This window comes from Lipophrys pholis (assembly GCF_963383615.2).
Source record: "Lipophrys pholis genome assembly, chromosome: 12".
NCBI classification, from domain to species: Eukaryota; Metazoa; Chordata; class Actinopteri; order Blenniiformes; family Blenniidae; genus Lipophrys; species Lipophrys pholis.
Window position 1 is genome coordinate 8,761,565 of NC_137641.1, and position 17,167 is coordinate 8,778,731.

The 17,167-nt window shown below is 44.5% G+C and overlaps 1 protein-coding gene across 5 annotated transcripts; it reads right to left on the minus strand.

The window, feature by feature from the left end:
- Nucleotides 1–1,683: 1,683 nt before the first annotated feature.
- fbxw2 (F-box and WD repeat domain containing 2) lies at nt 1,684–14,259 on the minus strand. Of its 5 annotated transcripts, XM_080476687.1 has the most exons (10): nt 13,806–14,100; nt 12,606–12,824; nt 12,363–12,502; nt 11,746–12,029; nt 10,927–11,149; nt 8,549–8,743; nt 7,376–7,509; nt 4,994–5,080; nt 4,742–4,911; nt 1,684–3,485 (listed from the first exon to the last, which is right to left on the minus strand). In XM_080476687.1, exons 3-10 carry the CDS (start codon nt 12,364–12,366, stop codon nt 3,197–3,199), a joined length of 1,386 nt encoding a protein of 461 aa, XP_080332813.1. In that variant the 5' UTR covers nt 12,367–12,502; nt 12,606–12,824; nt 13,806–14,100; the 3' UTR covers nt 1,684–3,196. The 5 variants fall into 5 exon arrangements, 4 of the variants coding, with proteins under 4 accessions (XP_080332813.1, XP_080332814.1, XP_080332816.1 ...); XM_080476688.1 differs by lacking the exon at nt 12,606–12,824 and having other exon boundaries at nt 13,806–14,111; XR_013935846.1 differs by lacking the exons at nt 12,363–12,502; nt 12,606–12,824 and having other exon boundaries at nt 1,691–2,401; nt 2,818–3,485; nt 11,746–12,035; nt 13,802–14,100.
- Between the last annotated feature and the right edge of the window lie 2,908 nt (nt 14,260–17,167).

The following is a 17,167-nucleotide window of genomic DNA, read 5'->3' on the forward strand; positions in this document are numbered from 1 at the left end:
AGTGATCTGGTCTCCTTTGGTAAAGGATGCATCAGTGTTTCCTAGGCTAAAGGAGGTTATAAAGGACGCATTAAGCCTCCTTTCCTTTGCTTATGGAGAATTTGAACATTCCTTATCATGGCCGCCACTTAAACACTTCTGGGGGTTAAAGAAAAGTGAACAGAAAAGGAGATAGGAGGGACTATTCGGACACACCCATTGTGTGTGTGTGTGTGTGTGTGTGTGTGTGTGTGTGTGTGTGTGTGTGTGTGTGTGTGTGTGAGCAGCTTGGGGCGACATTGAAGCCACCCCGAGGAGGTGGGGTCTCGTAGCGGTCTCACCAATTACTGATTAACACGATGGGTGACTGACACAAAATCTAACCAATCAGCATCATTTGATGTCGAGACTTGGAGCGCTTTTTAAATTGCCCAATGCCAGACCTGCTCGGTGATTGGCTTGAAGTCAGTTCTGGTTTGTTCCGTGCGGTGGCCCAGCAGGGCCAGCAACACAACAACAGAAGCCACAACACAACAACAAAGAGCCACAACACAACATAAGCCACAACACAACAACAAAAGTTCTTAAAAGCTCTCCGACTGCTGCGTCCTTCTGTTGTGGCATTTTGTTGTTGTGTTGCGGCTTTTGTTGATGTGTTGTGACTTTTGTTGTCGTGTTGTGGCTTTTGTTGTCGTGTTGTGGCTTTTACTGTTGTGTTGTTGGCTCTTCTGGGCCACCGTAGGGTTCTGGCCTGCTGACAACAAGTGGTGAGTCTCTGATTATTAACGGTCACATCTCTTCTAATTTAGTCCCTTTGAAAGGAGAAATTTGGCTGAGAAGCTGCAGGTCAGGTTCAACTTTCTCCAGTATTGTTATTTTTAAATGTACAGGCAGAAAGGTGTTCAGAATTTTGCAAATGTGTCCGAGTTTGTTAATAAATGTTTAGATATGCTCGTATTTATTAATGACAGAAAATCTAAGAGCCTAAAAAGATTTTGGGGGTTAAAAATGTATCACCAGCCATCACTGTCAATCCCGATCAAGGTAGGCCCTCCCGCAGCTCTGCTCTGGCACATGGCACCACGAGAGGAACCACTTCCTCCTCTTCCCGAGATGGGCAGTGTGGGTGGAGACAGTCCAGTTCACACAGACACAGCAGATTCTGAATGCAGCTCATATGAGCCAATATTCAAATGGCGGAAAATCAAGGAAAAGCTGGATTTGGGGCAATAAACCTTGAATACGACATTTTTGAACCAAGGAGAAAGTTTAGAAAAGCTGGACAATGCGACTCCTTTAGGGTCGTCCCAACAACTCAAAAATCAGTCCTGTTGACCGGCTGAGGGACAAACTGGAGTTGAGAAGAGGCTCACTGCTTCTACGTCTTACAGACGTGTGCCTCACTGATTTACCGACCAACCGGCTGACTGACTGTTGACGCGTTGCCGTTCTCGCCAGCGCCCTCAGCATCCGGTGTATTCCCCGGATTGATGGCGTCATCGCCGTCGAGGGCAGGGTGTCTGCCTCTCAGCGAGAAGGCCGCGGGTTCAAATCCAGCCCGGGGCCCTTCCGTATCCACCGACGACGGCGTGTTGTTGCAAAAGCAGGATTGCTATTCTAAGAAAACATCGGTAGGGTAAGACTAACCGATTCGACGGCTCCAGTGATGCTCCGTGTGGCTCGGTTATTAAACACACACAAGTGGATGCTTCGTCTGCTACTGGTGTTTATTTGAAAGGCTGCAGCTTTAAAACGGACATGAGAGAAAGGCAAAATGAGCGAAGAGCTGTGGACTGTGCAGAACAAGAGTGTTGTGAAAATCAAAACACGGGACTCCTCGGCGTTCCCACCCTGAAGAACGGCGTGTGCGTGCTCTTTACAGAAGAGAAACCATCGAGTTCGGCGCGGTTTTATCGGCCACGTCTGCCCGACGAAGGCGGGCTTTCGTCAAAAAAGAAAGAAAGAAATCCAAACTCAAGACACGATGCACAAAGTGAGGCGTTTGCTTTCTTGTGGCGTGACGGAACCATTCGCTTTGCTTCATTCCTTTCTGTATTACTTCCTCTGCTGTCTGATTGTACCGAGACCTTTTACAAAAATAAAGTTGCTGCGCAACAGCCCCGGGAATTACGATGACGTCACGTCAGGTAAACAGTTCAGCGCGTCGGAGCACAGCGAAGGAGATTTAGAATGCAGACGTCGCCTGGCTCATCAAATTCTAGTTTGGCCTGTTAGAAGAACCGAGAAGGCACATTACATTCCTCAATCAGTGGATTCACATAAACCCTCATTATTACACACCACAGACACTTGCTGGTTCGGCTTGGTGTCGTGGATGTTCTTTTTGCAGCATGTTGATGCTGATTCAGCAAGTTAATCTCATTGCACAAATCCAAAAAGTTTTACTTTAGTTTTTTTTGACCTTGAAGTGTTGAGGGGTGTCAAACTTTAGTGCCACATGCAGTCCAAGTGCAATCCAACCGGCGAAAGATCCTTGAAATATTTAGCGCTCCAGATTGTTGGACGATGTATGAAAGGGTGTTTTGGTGGGCACAGAGGGTTCAGGTTATATGTTTATTTGTGGATTGATTTAACAAATGTGATCAGTGTGTTACAAGTGTAAACTAAGAATCAATAAACGTATGGTTTAAAAAAATATTTATAACTCCACATTCTTATTACAAAACCTAAAATTAAAAAAAAAACAAAAAAAACAAACAAACCTGGACTTCAGCTTAAATTAAAAATGGGTGCAATCCAACACCCCAACAGAGACTAAAGTTGTCCTGTTGCTCCCTTGGCAGAAATGTTTTGCAGAACTTCATTCGGTCGTAATACGATTTATTTTCACGTTTACACTCCCGACAGCTCGTCGTGGGGCTGACGGAGCCTGTGGTGGTGGCGGTGGCGGTTGGAGCCGTTTGACACCCCACTCTCCAGTGACTGTGTTTGATTCCTGTTGGATGCTAGTTTTCGGTTGCTGTTGACACCTTTTGGTCTTGGACCCTGGATTCATTCCGTTTCCACAATGGGAGGCGAGAGGAGCGAGGGCCACTCCACCGCAGAGTTCAGGACGTTAATAACAGCAGATGATGACTCTCGTGCGTCGTTAGTGTCTGTAAGAGCAAGGAAGGGATAAAAGCAAAATGCTCCGTCTTGGCAGTGGATAAGTGTCCAGAGCACACGTGGTGGCAGGATTCCGCGGGGCCGGCCGGCTTTATCCATTCTCCTTCCACAATACTAAGTGAATGCTATGATCCGGCATGCTGGTTGCAAACACCAGTCCAGAATCGTTTCCCCCGTCCAGGCCGTTGAGCCACGAGGTCACGCCAGCCAGGAAGCTGGACCCTCGTTTAGACTTCCTGTACGCTGGGAGAGGCCAGCGCCCCGTAATGGCCTCTGTCCTCAGATCCATCACATACAGGAAGTGGTTGTCGAAAAGGAGCGCGAACACCTCCCCGTAGCTGAGCAGCGACAGGTTGGCCGGATCTTGCATCCGGATCACTCTGTGAACAACACCAGCACACGCGGGACACTTGTTTGTTAAACAAAATGACGTTTTTACAATGAAAACTCATATCTTCTTAATAGTTTAATAAGAATTACAGAGGGAGCCGTTATTTTATCTATGCTGAAGAGTGTTCACACACACACACTCACACTCACACTCACACTCACACTCTTACTGCGCATGTGCACCTCTCTCCCTCCCTTCCTGTTGAAAATAGTTCCTTCTGCTCATGCGCCTGTAAAAAAACACTGTGGACCCGTAGTGGTACGACCTGCGGTCCATATTCTAGTTTTATCGTCCAGATCAGTAGTTTTACAGTTGAGACTCTCGCCTGATAGCATCTGATGCGTCATCAGTCCATACGGATGTCGGGTTCTTTCCCTTTTCTTCATGTTTATAGTGTATTGTTCTCTGTACACAAGTCTGTGTGGTTTCATTACAAAAACAAGCAACAGCGCCCTCCAGTGGCCCGACATACTAACTACATCGTTGTCAGTGTTTCTGCTGCTGCTGTGTAAAAGCAACACAAATTGAGCTCTGTCATAAAGCACCTCCTTTTCAGAAGGAGAGAAAAACTCTGTCAGACATATCGTAGCAGTAATACTTATAATATTCAGCTGTTTTTACTTTTTGCTGCAGAGTTTGTGTGCTTCATTTTATTGGTCACATCAGAGCAGAATAATGAGATTATTTTAATATATATGGGTGGCACAGTGGAACAGTGGTTAGCGCTCTCGGTTCTCACAGTGAGAATGTGTGTGTGGGTTCCTCCCACAGTCGACAAACACGTAGGTGAGGTTAATTGTTACATTAAAACTATTCTAACAAGTACAATTTATCCAAACAGTTACTCAAGCAGCTGTCCCAAAGTGTACATTTCTTTTTTTAAAAAGGCAGAAAGCAGGATTCGTTGGTGCAGATGGTGATGTGAGGGGTTGTTTTATCTTTTTCATTTCGCGTTGGTTGCATTGAAGTCATTTCTTGATTCTACAGTTGTGCCAGCACTTGGGCCCGACCAGTGAAACTAACCCCCCCCCCCGATTAATGAAATCATCCTTTAGGCCTGCCATGGTTTGATATTACATTATTTAAAGTGTAAATAAAAACTACTTTCTCTCGGTTCTGTAACCAAAGAGGTTTCTGTGATGAGAATCCAACATGAACATTCTTTTTATGACTTTCCGTCTCATACGTGGACAACGTGACTAATCTCTGGAAGAACTGTGTACTCCTGGTGCGGCTGAAGTTTACCTGAGAATCTCAAAACTGGCAAAGTCCCACTGGTAAACTCCGAGATCCGAGCTGCAGACGATGTAACGTCCATCGAACTGCAGGCGAGGCTGAAGGCCGATGCTGCGGTCCTCCGACACCGACAACGTCTTCAGGCATTTACAGTTGATCTCTCGGCCCAACGGCCACACCTGCACACGGCAGAGCATCGCAGGACTGTCACAACGCTGCTCCTGCTCGCTCAGCACAAAGAGGGCGGGGCCACAACTTTACCTTGATCTCATACTTATCGGCACTGAGCAGGATGTGATCACCAGGACTGTGCACCACTGACTCCACCTCGCTCTTCTGAAGAATCACCTGATCGGAGAGAAACAAGACGCCTTTGAAGCAGGGGAGACTGTTTTACAACAAGCCAGCCAGGGTTTTACAATTGATGTCTTCAACAGTGTTTAACAAGATATAATGGAGTAAAATGAGCTGCCAAAACCAAGTAAAGTCAAACTACCACCAGTCAGTAACTTTAACCCGCTGAAAGGTTTCCCTGGTTTTCTACACTGGGGATGTTTTTAACTTGCACAATAAGCGGACACACAACAGAGCTTCTCATAACCTTTACAAGAATGTGACATCTAACATAATGTCTCAACCCGGATGGGTGATTTGGCCTTTTTATCAATAGCTCAATATTCTTAAGCCACATGACGATACGCGATATATATATCTCGATATTTTACTTAGCGTGAAATAAAACACTTTTGATGCATGCAGTCACACGTATGACGATTCTATGTCTACACGAAAACATTCTTGTTCACACTATATTAATATATGCTAATATTTAACGTGGATGCAATAAGGGGGGAATCACTGTGCTCCCCTCCCTTCACATCCCTCCATCCTCTCCTCCCTTCACTGGCTCCCGATCACATTCCGTGTTCATGTTAAGATACTAGTGCTAACTTTTAAAGCGTTACATGGCAAAAAAAAAACACCTTTTTACATTTCCAACCTCCGTCACCCATATGCCCCAAATTGAGTCCTTCGGTCTGGCCGACAAATGCTGCTTGCGGTTCCACACACCAAGCTGCAAACCCGCGGGGATTGGGCATTTGAGGCTCTCCTACCAAAGCTGTGGAATGCTCTTCCACTTCAGCTGAGATGTGTCGCCTCCTGTGGTACTTTTATGAAGCAGTTAAAAACATTTTTATTCAGGCAGGCCTTTGACCTGTCGCTGCTCAATTCTATTTTGTTGTATGACTATGTATGTTTTTCTTGCTTCCATATTTTTTTTATGATCTTATCTGTTTTACTTTTTCTGTTTTTACTGCTGAAAAAGCACCTTGGGACTCATGTCTGTAAAAGGTGCTAATATAAATAAAGTTTTATTCTACTCTTTTTCCCCACTTCAGTATACAATGCAGGTAGAACTTTCTCTGCAAAATATTTGCAACCAGGCAGATTAACATCCTTGGGTCAAGTGTGTTTTTCTGAATCTGGACTTGTCAACCACATTAACCGGGGCCGAGTCTTCTGCTATGTGGTGGGTCACCGTGGAGGGTGGAGGGGACCCCTGCCTCCCACGCCACGCCACGCCACGCAGCCCGAGTCTCGACTTTGAAACCACATGACCTTTGTCATTTTGACAAGACAAAAGTTCAAACATAAGCAGACACATTAGTTTCCTCAACACTCCAAAATGTTTGGGGTTGGATTTTTTCCTCTTTGTAATCCTCCATCTTTTTTTCCCCATCCACCTCCATCCCCCATTAAAAACGCAAAATCAAGTCGAAACAATAAAGAACTCTGGGTTATTGACATCATGTGAAGAAAAAGAACACAGTTCAGTTAAATTAAGCTTATTTACAGAAATCTTTTTTTTATTTGAAGTTCAGTCACTTCAGGTGAAGTCATCAACAGATTAAATACTGTAAAGAAACGTGACCTTTAAGGCTACGGCTCCTTTTTTTTCCGAGTAAGAAAATGAGAACAAAATCTGCAAATAACGACAATTTCAAATGTTTTATTTTATTTAAGTGTAAAAGTACAATTCCATATTTAGTTATACTTTTAATGAAAAGTGAAGATTTGTTTTTTAAGGAAAAAAATAATTGCGGTTTTAACAATCTGCTCTATTTACGATAAAAGCTTGCGGCACACTCACAGCCAACAGGCACCTTCAATCCAGGCGAAGATGTGAGCGTCCATCAAGCCGCTGCGTTTCTCTGCAGACGGATGTTTTCGACATGATGGCTCATGCTGCTTCGCTAACATCGTCACTGGTCTCAGTGTTGTTTTTTGTCCGTTACTCGTCAAACAGCTCATGCACAACAGTTACTTTAATTAAAAGTTGATGCTTGGAATGTCTAGGCACATTAAAGCCAGTTTTGACGCCTCCATTCTAAAGTGAAGAATTCTGAGCATTTATTTAAGCAGCTCTCATTCACTACTAACCAAAACTCCTTTTTAAAGCATCCAAACCTGGGAAAACTACAGACTGGAAAAGTGTTCATTAATGTCAGTTCTTTAAATCTGAAGCTAATTCGGATTATGTGTGGAGATTAAAACGTCAAATACTAAATAATAACAGGTCAACACCGACGCCGTTTGGAGTTTCCTCCAGTTGAGGAAGAGAGACTGAAAGGTTGATCTGACCTTCGTGACCCACTCGGTGTGTCCGGTCAACGTGTTGAGACAGGCTCCGGCAGACAGAGCCCAAACTTTCACAGAGAAGTCTGCAGAGCCACTGACCAGCACATCCAGCTCGTCGTTGTAGTCCACGCTGAAAACTGACCGCACACACACACACACACACTCAATGAACATACTGCACAGTCAAATATCACATTTCTTACACAAGCTTTTCATTTGAAGGGATTATGTCACGCAATATGTAATAAAGTTTCACTTCGTTAAGTAATATGACATATTTTATAAGAATTGACTGCATTTTGTAATAAAAAAAATCCCTGATTGCAATTTGCCACAAATACTCGTGCATTTTGCAATAAATCGTTGTATTTTGCAGTTATAAACAAATGTAAGCGTTCCTTCTTTTTTATTAAAAATGATGCATTATGTAAAAAGCAGCCACAAAGAAAATCCATAGAAATCAATATATATTATAATAACTGTCATTTTAAGCATTGCAGCATATGAAATACTGCAACTAATTTTATAAGCACTAACGACACACGGTGCCACTGTATTCACACACGTGCGTTTAAGCAACATGGAAACAGTAATGTTTAACAAGTACCTTGGTTATATAAAAGTGCAAATTCTTTTAAAATCTTTATTCTCTAAACTACTATGCACTATGCTTAATGATCAACACTGTGGATTAAGTTTAGATTAGAGGTTTTTGTAAGAAACTGCAATATTTAACAACCTAGTAAAGAAAAAGAGACTCGTATTCAGGCGAGTTATTACAAAATGCTGTTATTTCTTAATGATGTGAAAGTCATCTTTTGTTAAATATTAAGGTGTTATGCGATAACGGTCTCACAGAAAACAAAAATACAAATACTGAAATATTTGGTCACCGTTTTGTTTCTGCTCTCAATTGAAATGTATGTTGTGTAAAACACCAACACTTAACAGCCAGCACAGCGGGAGGAAACTACTCGCTAAAATGCAGAGTGCTGGAGAAATGGAAATCTTATTGTGAAAAACATCATAAACAGATGTTATTTTCATATTTATTGTGTGAAAGTATAGCGTTCCTGCGTTTTATCGCTTCCTTACTGGTCACAAAAAGGAGAGACTGAAAGGCTTTCCTTCTTTGCGAAGGACTCTGGGTCAGAGGTTTGTCTCAAGTCGACGTACCTGCTCCCGTGTGGCCTCGGAACTGCTGGATCTTTGACCCCGTGCTCCACTCCCAGCATGCAATTGTGTTGTCAAAGGAGCCGGTGACCAGCTTCTGCTCGTCGAACTTGACGGTGGCGCAGGTGTGCGTCTGAATCCCGTAGATACACTGTCCAGTGCGAACGTCCCACAGTTTGGCGGAGAGATCGTCAGACCCTGAGAACAAGGACGACCATGTTACTGCAGTGAAAAACACTCAACCATGCTCACTTTCATGCGGACTTTCACAGACAGATTGAATAAAATAAATGCTTTTGTCAGTTTTATTGGCCTGTATTAATCCTCCGTTGGGGGAAATTCCTTCCCGAATTGACCATCGGCAGCGGCCACCCAGAGCAGCACTCAGCGAGCTGATAAGGGCTGAGGGTCTTTCTCAGGGCCCCCTGGTGCGTGATTTTTAGGACTGTGGAAGGAAACCTGGAGGACACCAACACACGGGGAGAACATGCAAACTCTAGGCCCTAGGCAATATTTGAACACATGACCTTCTCTCTGTGAGGCGAGAGCGCTAACCACTGCTCCACCGGGATGCCATAGAGAATAGTTTCACGATGAGACGGCGGGAGTGGTGTATGGTGTTTCCAGGCAAACTCTACCAGGCAAACCAGCACAACGTCCAAGATACCAGGAAGTGTTTCAGGTCCCTGTCCAGGATGGAGATCCTCATAAACCAGAGCACCTCATTCATAGCTCGCACACTGAGGACACTTTGTGGATTACTGAGCATTCAGCCTTTAGAATGGTCTGGTGGGACGTCTGAACATAACTGGGACAAAGAGTATGACTCTTGTTAATTTTTGACTCCCACATCACACATCTGCGCAAAACATCTTTCTACTACCAGCAAGCCTCCATCCATCATTCACCCTGCTCAACGCTGAAAAGCTTGTCTATGTCTTTGTCTCCTACAGGTTGGACCACTGCAATTCACTCCTCTTGGCATCACAAACCAAAAAAACTTCATAAACGTCAGTGTGTCCAGAACGGTGCCGCCAGACGACAAAAACCGAGAAACACAAGCACATCACATCAACCCTGAAATCACCCGACTGGCTCGCGTCTCTGCCAGGACACAATACAAGATCTGCTTCCTCACCTCCCAACATAGCCATGGCAACAAGGAACTGTTCACCCCACCCACCTCAACACGTTCCCTCCACTCTAATAATTCATCACGCAACCGTGAGAACCGGTCCTTGTCGAGAACCGGTTCCCGGTAGTTCAATTCCTTGGAATCATTTGCCAGTGTTGCAAATGATGCCCTTATCGATTCAAGTAGGCACGAATGACGTCACCACACACGTCGCGTAGCTCACGCAAACGTGGCTCAAGCGGCACAAATTAAGTTTTGTTCCATTTCGGGAGAAAGGATGACAACAGGGCAACATGTTCTACTTACAACGTGGATATGTCATCATTACTTCTAAAGGTGGCTTGCCCCCTTCTGAGGAACAGCATGGTTGGGAACAGACTTCATCACCCCCATCTACTGGTTCTATCTATCTACACTTCCCACCGCTCACGTCCTCCCCGATGACTGTTTCCCTCTCTCTATAAGCAGCTTGCCCTCATTCCCGATGACCGTTTTCCTTCTTCACTTGGGTTCAGCGGCAGTTGGCATCCGTGAAGACGCCCTACCACCACCCGCTGGTTCAAGCTAATCCATACCACTCCCACCCCTCAAAAAAAAAAAGAAAGAAAGATAGAAAGAAAGAAGAAGAAAGAAAAATAGCGCAATCTTCTTTCTTACTCATTCTTTTGTTTTATTTTTCTGATGGTGGAGAGAGGGGAATCTCAGGTGGGGGGGGGCTCATTGAAATATGATTTGTGTGTCTGAATGGGGGCATGGACATGGAGAAATCGATTCCAAGTTGATCAAGATGCACAAAGAAAATGTACTTGGATTCATGCGCAGGCACAGATTCATACGCCTGGATGTTTTTGTGCAGGCATTTTCCAGATTCGCGCGCACGCCATGTTTCAGAAGTAAATCCACGGAAGTCTTTCTTCAGGCCCACAGAGAGCTTGTATTGCTTCCTACATGTCCAACAGACAACGAGCCTGTTTGGTGCAGGTTCATATCCAAAGTGTTGGCCTCATGTGGTTGGTAGACTGATTATGTGTATGTTTTCTTCTGACCCAGCCAATCACGGTGATTTAGAGAGACCACATCTCTTTATTTCACACAGCAACCTTTAAAACAGCTGTGCTGTGAGGCCTTAAGCCTGGTACAGCCGTCTTTGAAACAACTGTAAAAATGTCCTAAAACGGGCACGGAAAACAAATCGAACACCTGTGATTGACAGCTGAGCCTGCAATGAAGTGGAGCCAAAGAGTACCTGTGCAGAGGAGGCCGTCCTTATAGTAGAGGGCATACACTCGAGCACTGTGACCAATGAGTGAGGACGTCTCAAAAGCATCCTGATCCTTCAGCTGCATCATGCGCAGGTTGGCCTTCAGGTAGATGCCCTTCCAGTGAACGGCATCCTGAATGGACTCGTCAATCCTCCAGCCAAGCTCGCAGCACACATTCTGCCACACCTCTGTACATGAGTTGATCACCTGCAGGAGGTTACACGCACACACAAACACACCCATCAGAAAGCTGAACAAATCAAATAGTGGATTATAGTTCAGGGAGGAAAAAAAAACCCATGTAAATCCATGTGTGTTTGTGCCAGTCAGTCATATTTCATTCTGTTCAATCAGAGTCAAGTAAACCCGTTTAAATTAAAAAGAAATTGACGACATTTCTGTTCAGAATATTGATATTATATACATTTAGATCAGTAGTTCTTAAAGTATGAAGTGGGTGTGGGTGATGCTTTTTCTTCTTTCAGAAGACATGATAAAAAATAAATAAATGCTAAAAGTATTACTGAGTCTACGAAAAGAGACATTTGGACATCAGAATTTGCTGAAAGCGTAATGGAGACACAAAACCTGTGCTTGTTAATGCTTTTGGATAGAACAATCATTAACAATGCTCGACATCAGTAAAGACAGGTGCAGTACAAACATAGCATTATCTGTTAATAGCAGTGTGTAACAGGCATCTGGCCACAGCCTTGGTCATTCTACCAACATGCATCATTTCTATTGTCTCGTGTGAACTGTCCTTTGAAGTCCAACCGATGTCAGGAAAGACAAAAAGGTACCTTGTTCCATTGTTTACAGACCAGGCAGCATGTCAGCAGGGTCTGAGGGTCCAGCCAGCGCAGCAGGTAGAAGGCCAGCTCCAGAGGAAGCAGGCGCAGGAAGTCGCGTTTCAGCAGCGTTTCCAGCCCGTTGGACAGATGTCGGAGCTGGACAGCACCACTCAGAGATATGAGCTGGTCCAGAGATTGGTTGCGCTGCTGATCATTCAGAGTAAGGAAAGTGGCTGAGACGGACTCTAGCCACCTCTGAAAGGCCGCCTTCTCCATGGGCACATGAGAGCGACCTGCAACTCCCACAAAGGAAAAGCAGAATTTGACTTTAGCATCAGATTTACTTGTGAAAGTAGTAACAAGTACAAAAACACTGAACAAAAAGACTAACACAATTTTATCTAAATCAAGACTGTTCACAACATCCAATAATCCAAATTGAACAGTTCCACCATCATGAAATCATAAGTAATCTCCTAAACCACTCGGTAAATACAACAGTGACAAACAAACAGCAAATCCATCAGCACAGTCTGCTCATAGCAAACATCAGAAACAAAGAGAATACAAAGCACAATAGCGGACTACCGAAGGTCTTCTATCTTGTCAAAGAACTGCAGACTTACTCATTTATACACCAGCCACTTCAATATGTACTCGTGTTCAACTGCTTGTTAATGCTAAGATCTGATCACCCAGTCTCCTGTGAGCAGCACAGTGTGTTTCTGCACGTTGACATGATGAAGATGAGCTGCCGAAGGTCAACCTGAGCATGAGAATGACAATGCAAGATGATTTAAGTGACTTTGAACGTTCCCGGTTGTTGGTCTGAGTATTTGACTGCTGATCTGCTGGAGATTTTCACACACCACCCGCTTCACGGTTTCCAGAGTTTGGTGAGAAACAGAAAATATCAAGCAGGGGGCATTTCTCTGGGACACGAATCTTCGTTGATGCTCCAGGCCAGAGGGGAATGGGCAGATTGGTTGGAGATAATAGAAACACAGCTGGTGAGGTGGATGAAGATCACACTGGTTGTCCCAGCTGTCAGCTACTGTCAGGCAACAGTTCACACAGGACCACCAAACCTGGAGTTTGACAGATTAGAAAAACCGTGATGGGATGATGAGTCTTTATTTCTGCTACTTGGATCCATCCTGCCTTTTATCAATGATTCAGATGCTGCTACTGCTGCGAATGTTGTGGAGATTTTCTTAAAATTCACAGTCTACCAGAGGATCGCTGCGGACAATGTCCATCCCTTTATGACTACAGTGGCCCATCTTCTGATGGACACTTCCAGCAGGACGATACAGCAGCGCACAAACGGCAAAATGGGTCTCCAGGAACATGACAATGAGTTTCCTGGACACCAATGACCTCCGTATTCACAAATCTCAGACAAGCAAGGTTCCTTTGCGATATGGAGGACGTGCCGACATTCAAACCAGTAATCTGCAGATGCTGCGTGAAGTTAGAATGTCAGTATGGATCAACGTATCCGAGGATGGTTTCCAGCACTCTGTTGAATCCAAGACACCAAGAAATGAAGGGAAAGGGCTTCCAACAGCGAGCAACACCAATCAAGTGTCCAGGGAGTGTAAATTCCCTCAGTTTAAGGCCACTGAAGTTCTCTGAAGGCTATTAGAGGCCAATTAAAGAAGGCAATCGGGTGTGTCTGGAAATGTATCATAGCAATCACGTGTGTGGGACTTACTACTCCAACCCAGTGGCTGTTATTCGTGATGCTGCAGCAGCTTCCAGAGTTAACCTTCACAAGTCAGATCATGAACTTTAACATTGGGAGTAAGAGGTGAATTCTCACAGCAGAAAACTTTAAAGCACAGCTGTAACGTGGACCGAAAGACATTTGTTCAATACTCACATTAGAGCCAGTGACTTAATCAATGAGCATCTATTCAGCATTTTAGTGCAAATAACTTAGCTTGGCTCGTTAGCAACTTTTGTAGTTGACGTTAGCTTGTGTCTCAGTTCGAATGGACGTCAGCTCACATCAACCACCAGTGTCTGTTAGGAGGATTTCAACGTGATAATAAAAGTTCACCAACCAGAAAGTTGCAACGAGTTATTTTATCAGCAGCTTCCAGGCTCGGAGTTTACATAGCGAAGTTAGCCGCCGAGCTAACCTGCCAGCTACCAGGCTCTGGGACCCGGCCACCAAACTTCACCGCTGCTCGTCGCTCAACTCCAACATGAGCATTTTTCAACGCTGATGCCGCTCGTTTACATGTTTCCAGCGGGACAGACTGCTCCAGGGAAACGGTATCGAAAGTCGGGTAGAATGATAGCAGCCGCTGACAGCGTGAACAAGGAGGGCAGAGACGCTATCCTCTGTTTTGGAGCAATTATCCCTCAACTCAGTCTGACAGGAGGCTCCTCACACTATTCACGCGAACACAGATCACACGCAATCTTATCATTATTAGAAGTGAACAACAGCCATGAAAATAACTAAGCCGCACAGATTTGCTTTTGTTTTGCTTCGTAATTTCCTCTTACTGTGGTCTGAGGTACCTGTAAGACCCTGCTACGGGGCTCATAAACATTAGCCGGTGGTACAGTGGCTTCCGGTGTAAGATCATAGATTTATAGAATTAGAGGCATAGAGCTATAGAACAAACCCGCACACCTCGCACAATCCCACCCCCTGCTCTCAAACAGGAACTTATTGATGGACCATAAACACTTTAATGTGCACTTTTTACGCAGACATGCCAATCAGACACTTTAAAATAGACTTTGCACCTCATTGCACTTTCATACTTTTTACACGAAATACTTGTTTACTTTTTTAATACTGTTTTAAAGCTGTTTGTTGTTGTTTGTTTCACTGTGCTGTTTTTAAAAAGGCCAACCGTTTCATTGTAGAAATGCAATAAAAAATATCCCTGATCCTCCAGAGGGGCTGAAGAGCCACATTAACTCCAGAGTTCCAGGGCCATGGGTTTCAGACCCCTGACCTAAATCCTTTCTGTAGCAACAATACACTGGGAATCCCCTGAATGAGCCCCCGCTCTTATTGTCACAGTATAGCAGCTAAAAAGTGGCTGTTCAGACAAGCTGATATTTGCTCTATACTCGATATCTACACCTCCAGAAACCCTATAAATATTCCTATATGTGAAAAAATGTGTAGTATCTGAGTAGCAAAAAAGATTTTTATTTGTTTTCTTTGTAATTGTCCTTGAAATCGCAAAAATGGTTCGGCCACAGAACAAAATTTGATGTTGTCATTTGATTTGAAGTTCGAGAGACTTCCTTGACAACTATTCTTTTAAAAGGTGGTGACATAGAAGCTGAGATGTGTAATACTAAAGTCAACGTCAAACAAGTTAAAAAAAAACCCAGTTCCAACCTTTACCAGCCTTGTTACGTGACCTTGCTCTAATGTTGAGTCCACCCACTCGTATAAAAGCCTGACAATAGACGTTATACTGAATCTTTGGCAGAAACAGTCAGAGAGGATGAGACAGAGAGAAGAGAGATCCAGCTGCATTCGGGTGACAGAGAGGACAAGGAGAGGAAGAGTCATGCAGTGAGAGAGAATGGAGCCAGAGAGAGAGTTACAGTGATATGGGAGGAGCCCGGTGCTCCATCAGAGGGTCTGAGCAGGCTGGATGAGAGACTGATTAAACAAGGGAAAGTTCCACCTTGGGAGCCGGTATAAAAAAGTGACGGTTGCAGGATCTCTGAGCACCGCTGTCGTGCCCCCCCACCCATGCAACAAAACTTATGTGGTTACACTTGTTTTTTCATTGTTGTGTAAAGGGCGCCAGAGTGGATATCATACGTGTTCTGGAAAAACGAATGCTATTCACTGAGAGGGCCAAGGTATCGCCAGCAGATGCAGAGGGCCGAGAATTCCCAAACAGTGGACGGGATCATATATAGCAGCTCAAAAGAGCCTTATTTTGCATGCCATGCATGCTTTTCTCCTGTGCAGTAGAGAAAAATTCAAGCCGTGCACTAAATTCTACAGATGGGATGAAAATATCCAACATGAAATACAGACAGCAGAAACCATGCACACTAACATTGTTATCAGAAATGGGAGAACCTACAACAGACTTCTGGAATTGATAAGCCAGCAACAAAAATTGATGGAGACAGAAATAGAAAAAAAAAGCAAAGCTCTACTGAAGTGGCTGCTGGATGTAAGACTGTGATTAGCCTGCAGGAGCCTGCCATTCAGGGGCAGCACACATTTACCAGTTGAGCCAGACAATGGAACTTTTCTTGGCTTAATTGAGCTGTTGGCAAAGTATGATAGTGTCCCTAAGTGACCATTTACAAGCTCATTACCCATCACCTGACAGCCAGAAGAAATTTACTGAACTTTGTCCTCAGTGGGCCCTAAACACTATTTTGAGGAAGACGACATTCAATTCAATTCAATTCAATTTTATCTGTAAAGCGCTAAATCACATCAACAAACATCTCAAAGCCTCTTACAATGATAGAGGACAACAGAACCCAACTAAACCCTTCCAAAGCAAGCAGATGTAACAAGCGACAGTGGCCAGGAAAAACTCCCTCGCAGGAAGAAAAGTTCACAAGAACTCCCTCTTCAGGAAGAAAGCGTGGGGCGGACCCTAGACTGTGGAAGGGCGGCCATCCGCCTTGACCGGTTGGGGGGAGAAAGTACATGGGATAGGACAGGGAGAGAGAGGAATAAAAGAGGGAGAGAGAGAGTGGCAGACAGGCCAGATAAGTACAAATACTAAGAAAAGTCTATGATGAGCGTTGGTCTGATGATGAACCAATCTCAGTCTGGAGTTTAAGGGCCGTGCCGTTGCGGTGGGGTCCCGGTGCTGTGGTGGGGTCGGGTAGTAGGACCGTCGTAACCATAATGTTTGATGGAATCCCAGGTGGGAAATCTTCCAAACAGCTTTACGTTGTTCCATGCACAGCTTCGTGATGTTTACATTCAAACGTCAGTTAGTTGTACTTCCACATATCCATCCGCCGACATGAACGTGTCCGACCATGCATGTTTGAACATGCACCCATACGGTCAAGTGCAAACAAGAAATAAGATTTACGATAAGTGATAGGCATTAAAATCTTCTTGAGGGCTCAAAGATTATATAGAGAACAAAAAGACACTAAGTCGTTGGCACAGGGAATCTCAGTGCGGCCGTGTGGCGAACCAGCAGAAGAGCGGCAGCACTGTGCAGATTCCAGATATCGCATCGAAATATTTCCCCCAAGAGTCAATTTTAGACACGACCAAAACATACGTGTCAAGTTGCAGGGGGCCTGTGAGCAATGGTCACATCCGTCTTTGTGTTTATCCGGATAGAACCTGGAGAGTTTTGATTTGCTGTAATGGAGCTTATGGAGCACCTTAAACTGAACAAGGCGAAAGGGTCTCTGTCAAGTCTGCGTCATTTACCTGTTTGTCGCATCC

What these genes read in the sequence shown, in the direction of transcription:
- fbxw2 (XM_080476688.1), bottom strand. An exon ending in GGACGGCCTCCTCTGCACAG is followed by an intron (nt 8,744 to 10,926) that starts GTACTCTTTGGC and finishes CCTTGTTCTCAG; the next exon opens with GGTCTGACGATCTCTCCGCC. An exon ending in ACACCGAGTGGGTCACGAAG is followed by an intron (nt 5,081 to 7,375) that starts GTCAGATCAACC and finishes CTCTCCGATCAG; the next exon opens with GTGATTCTTCAGAAGAGCGA.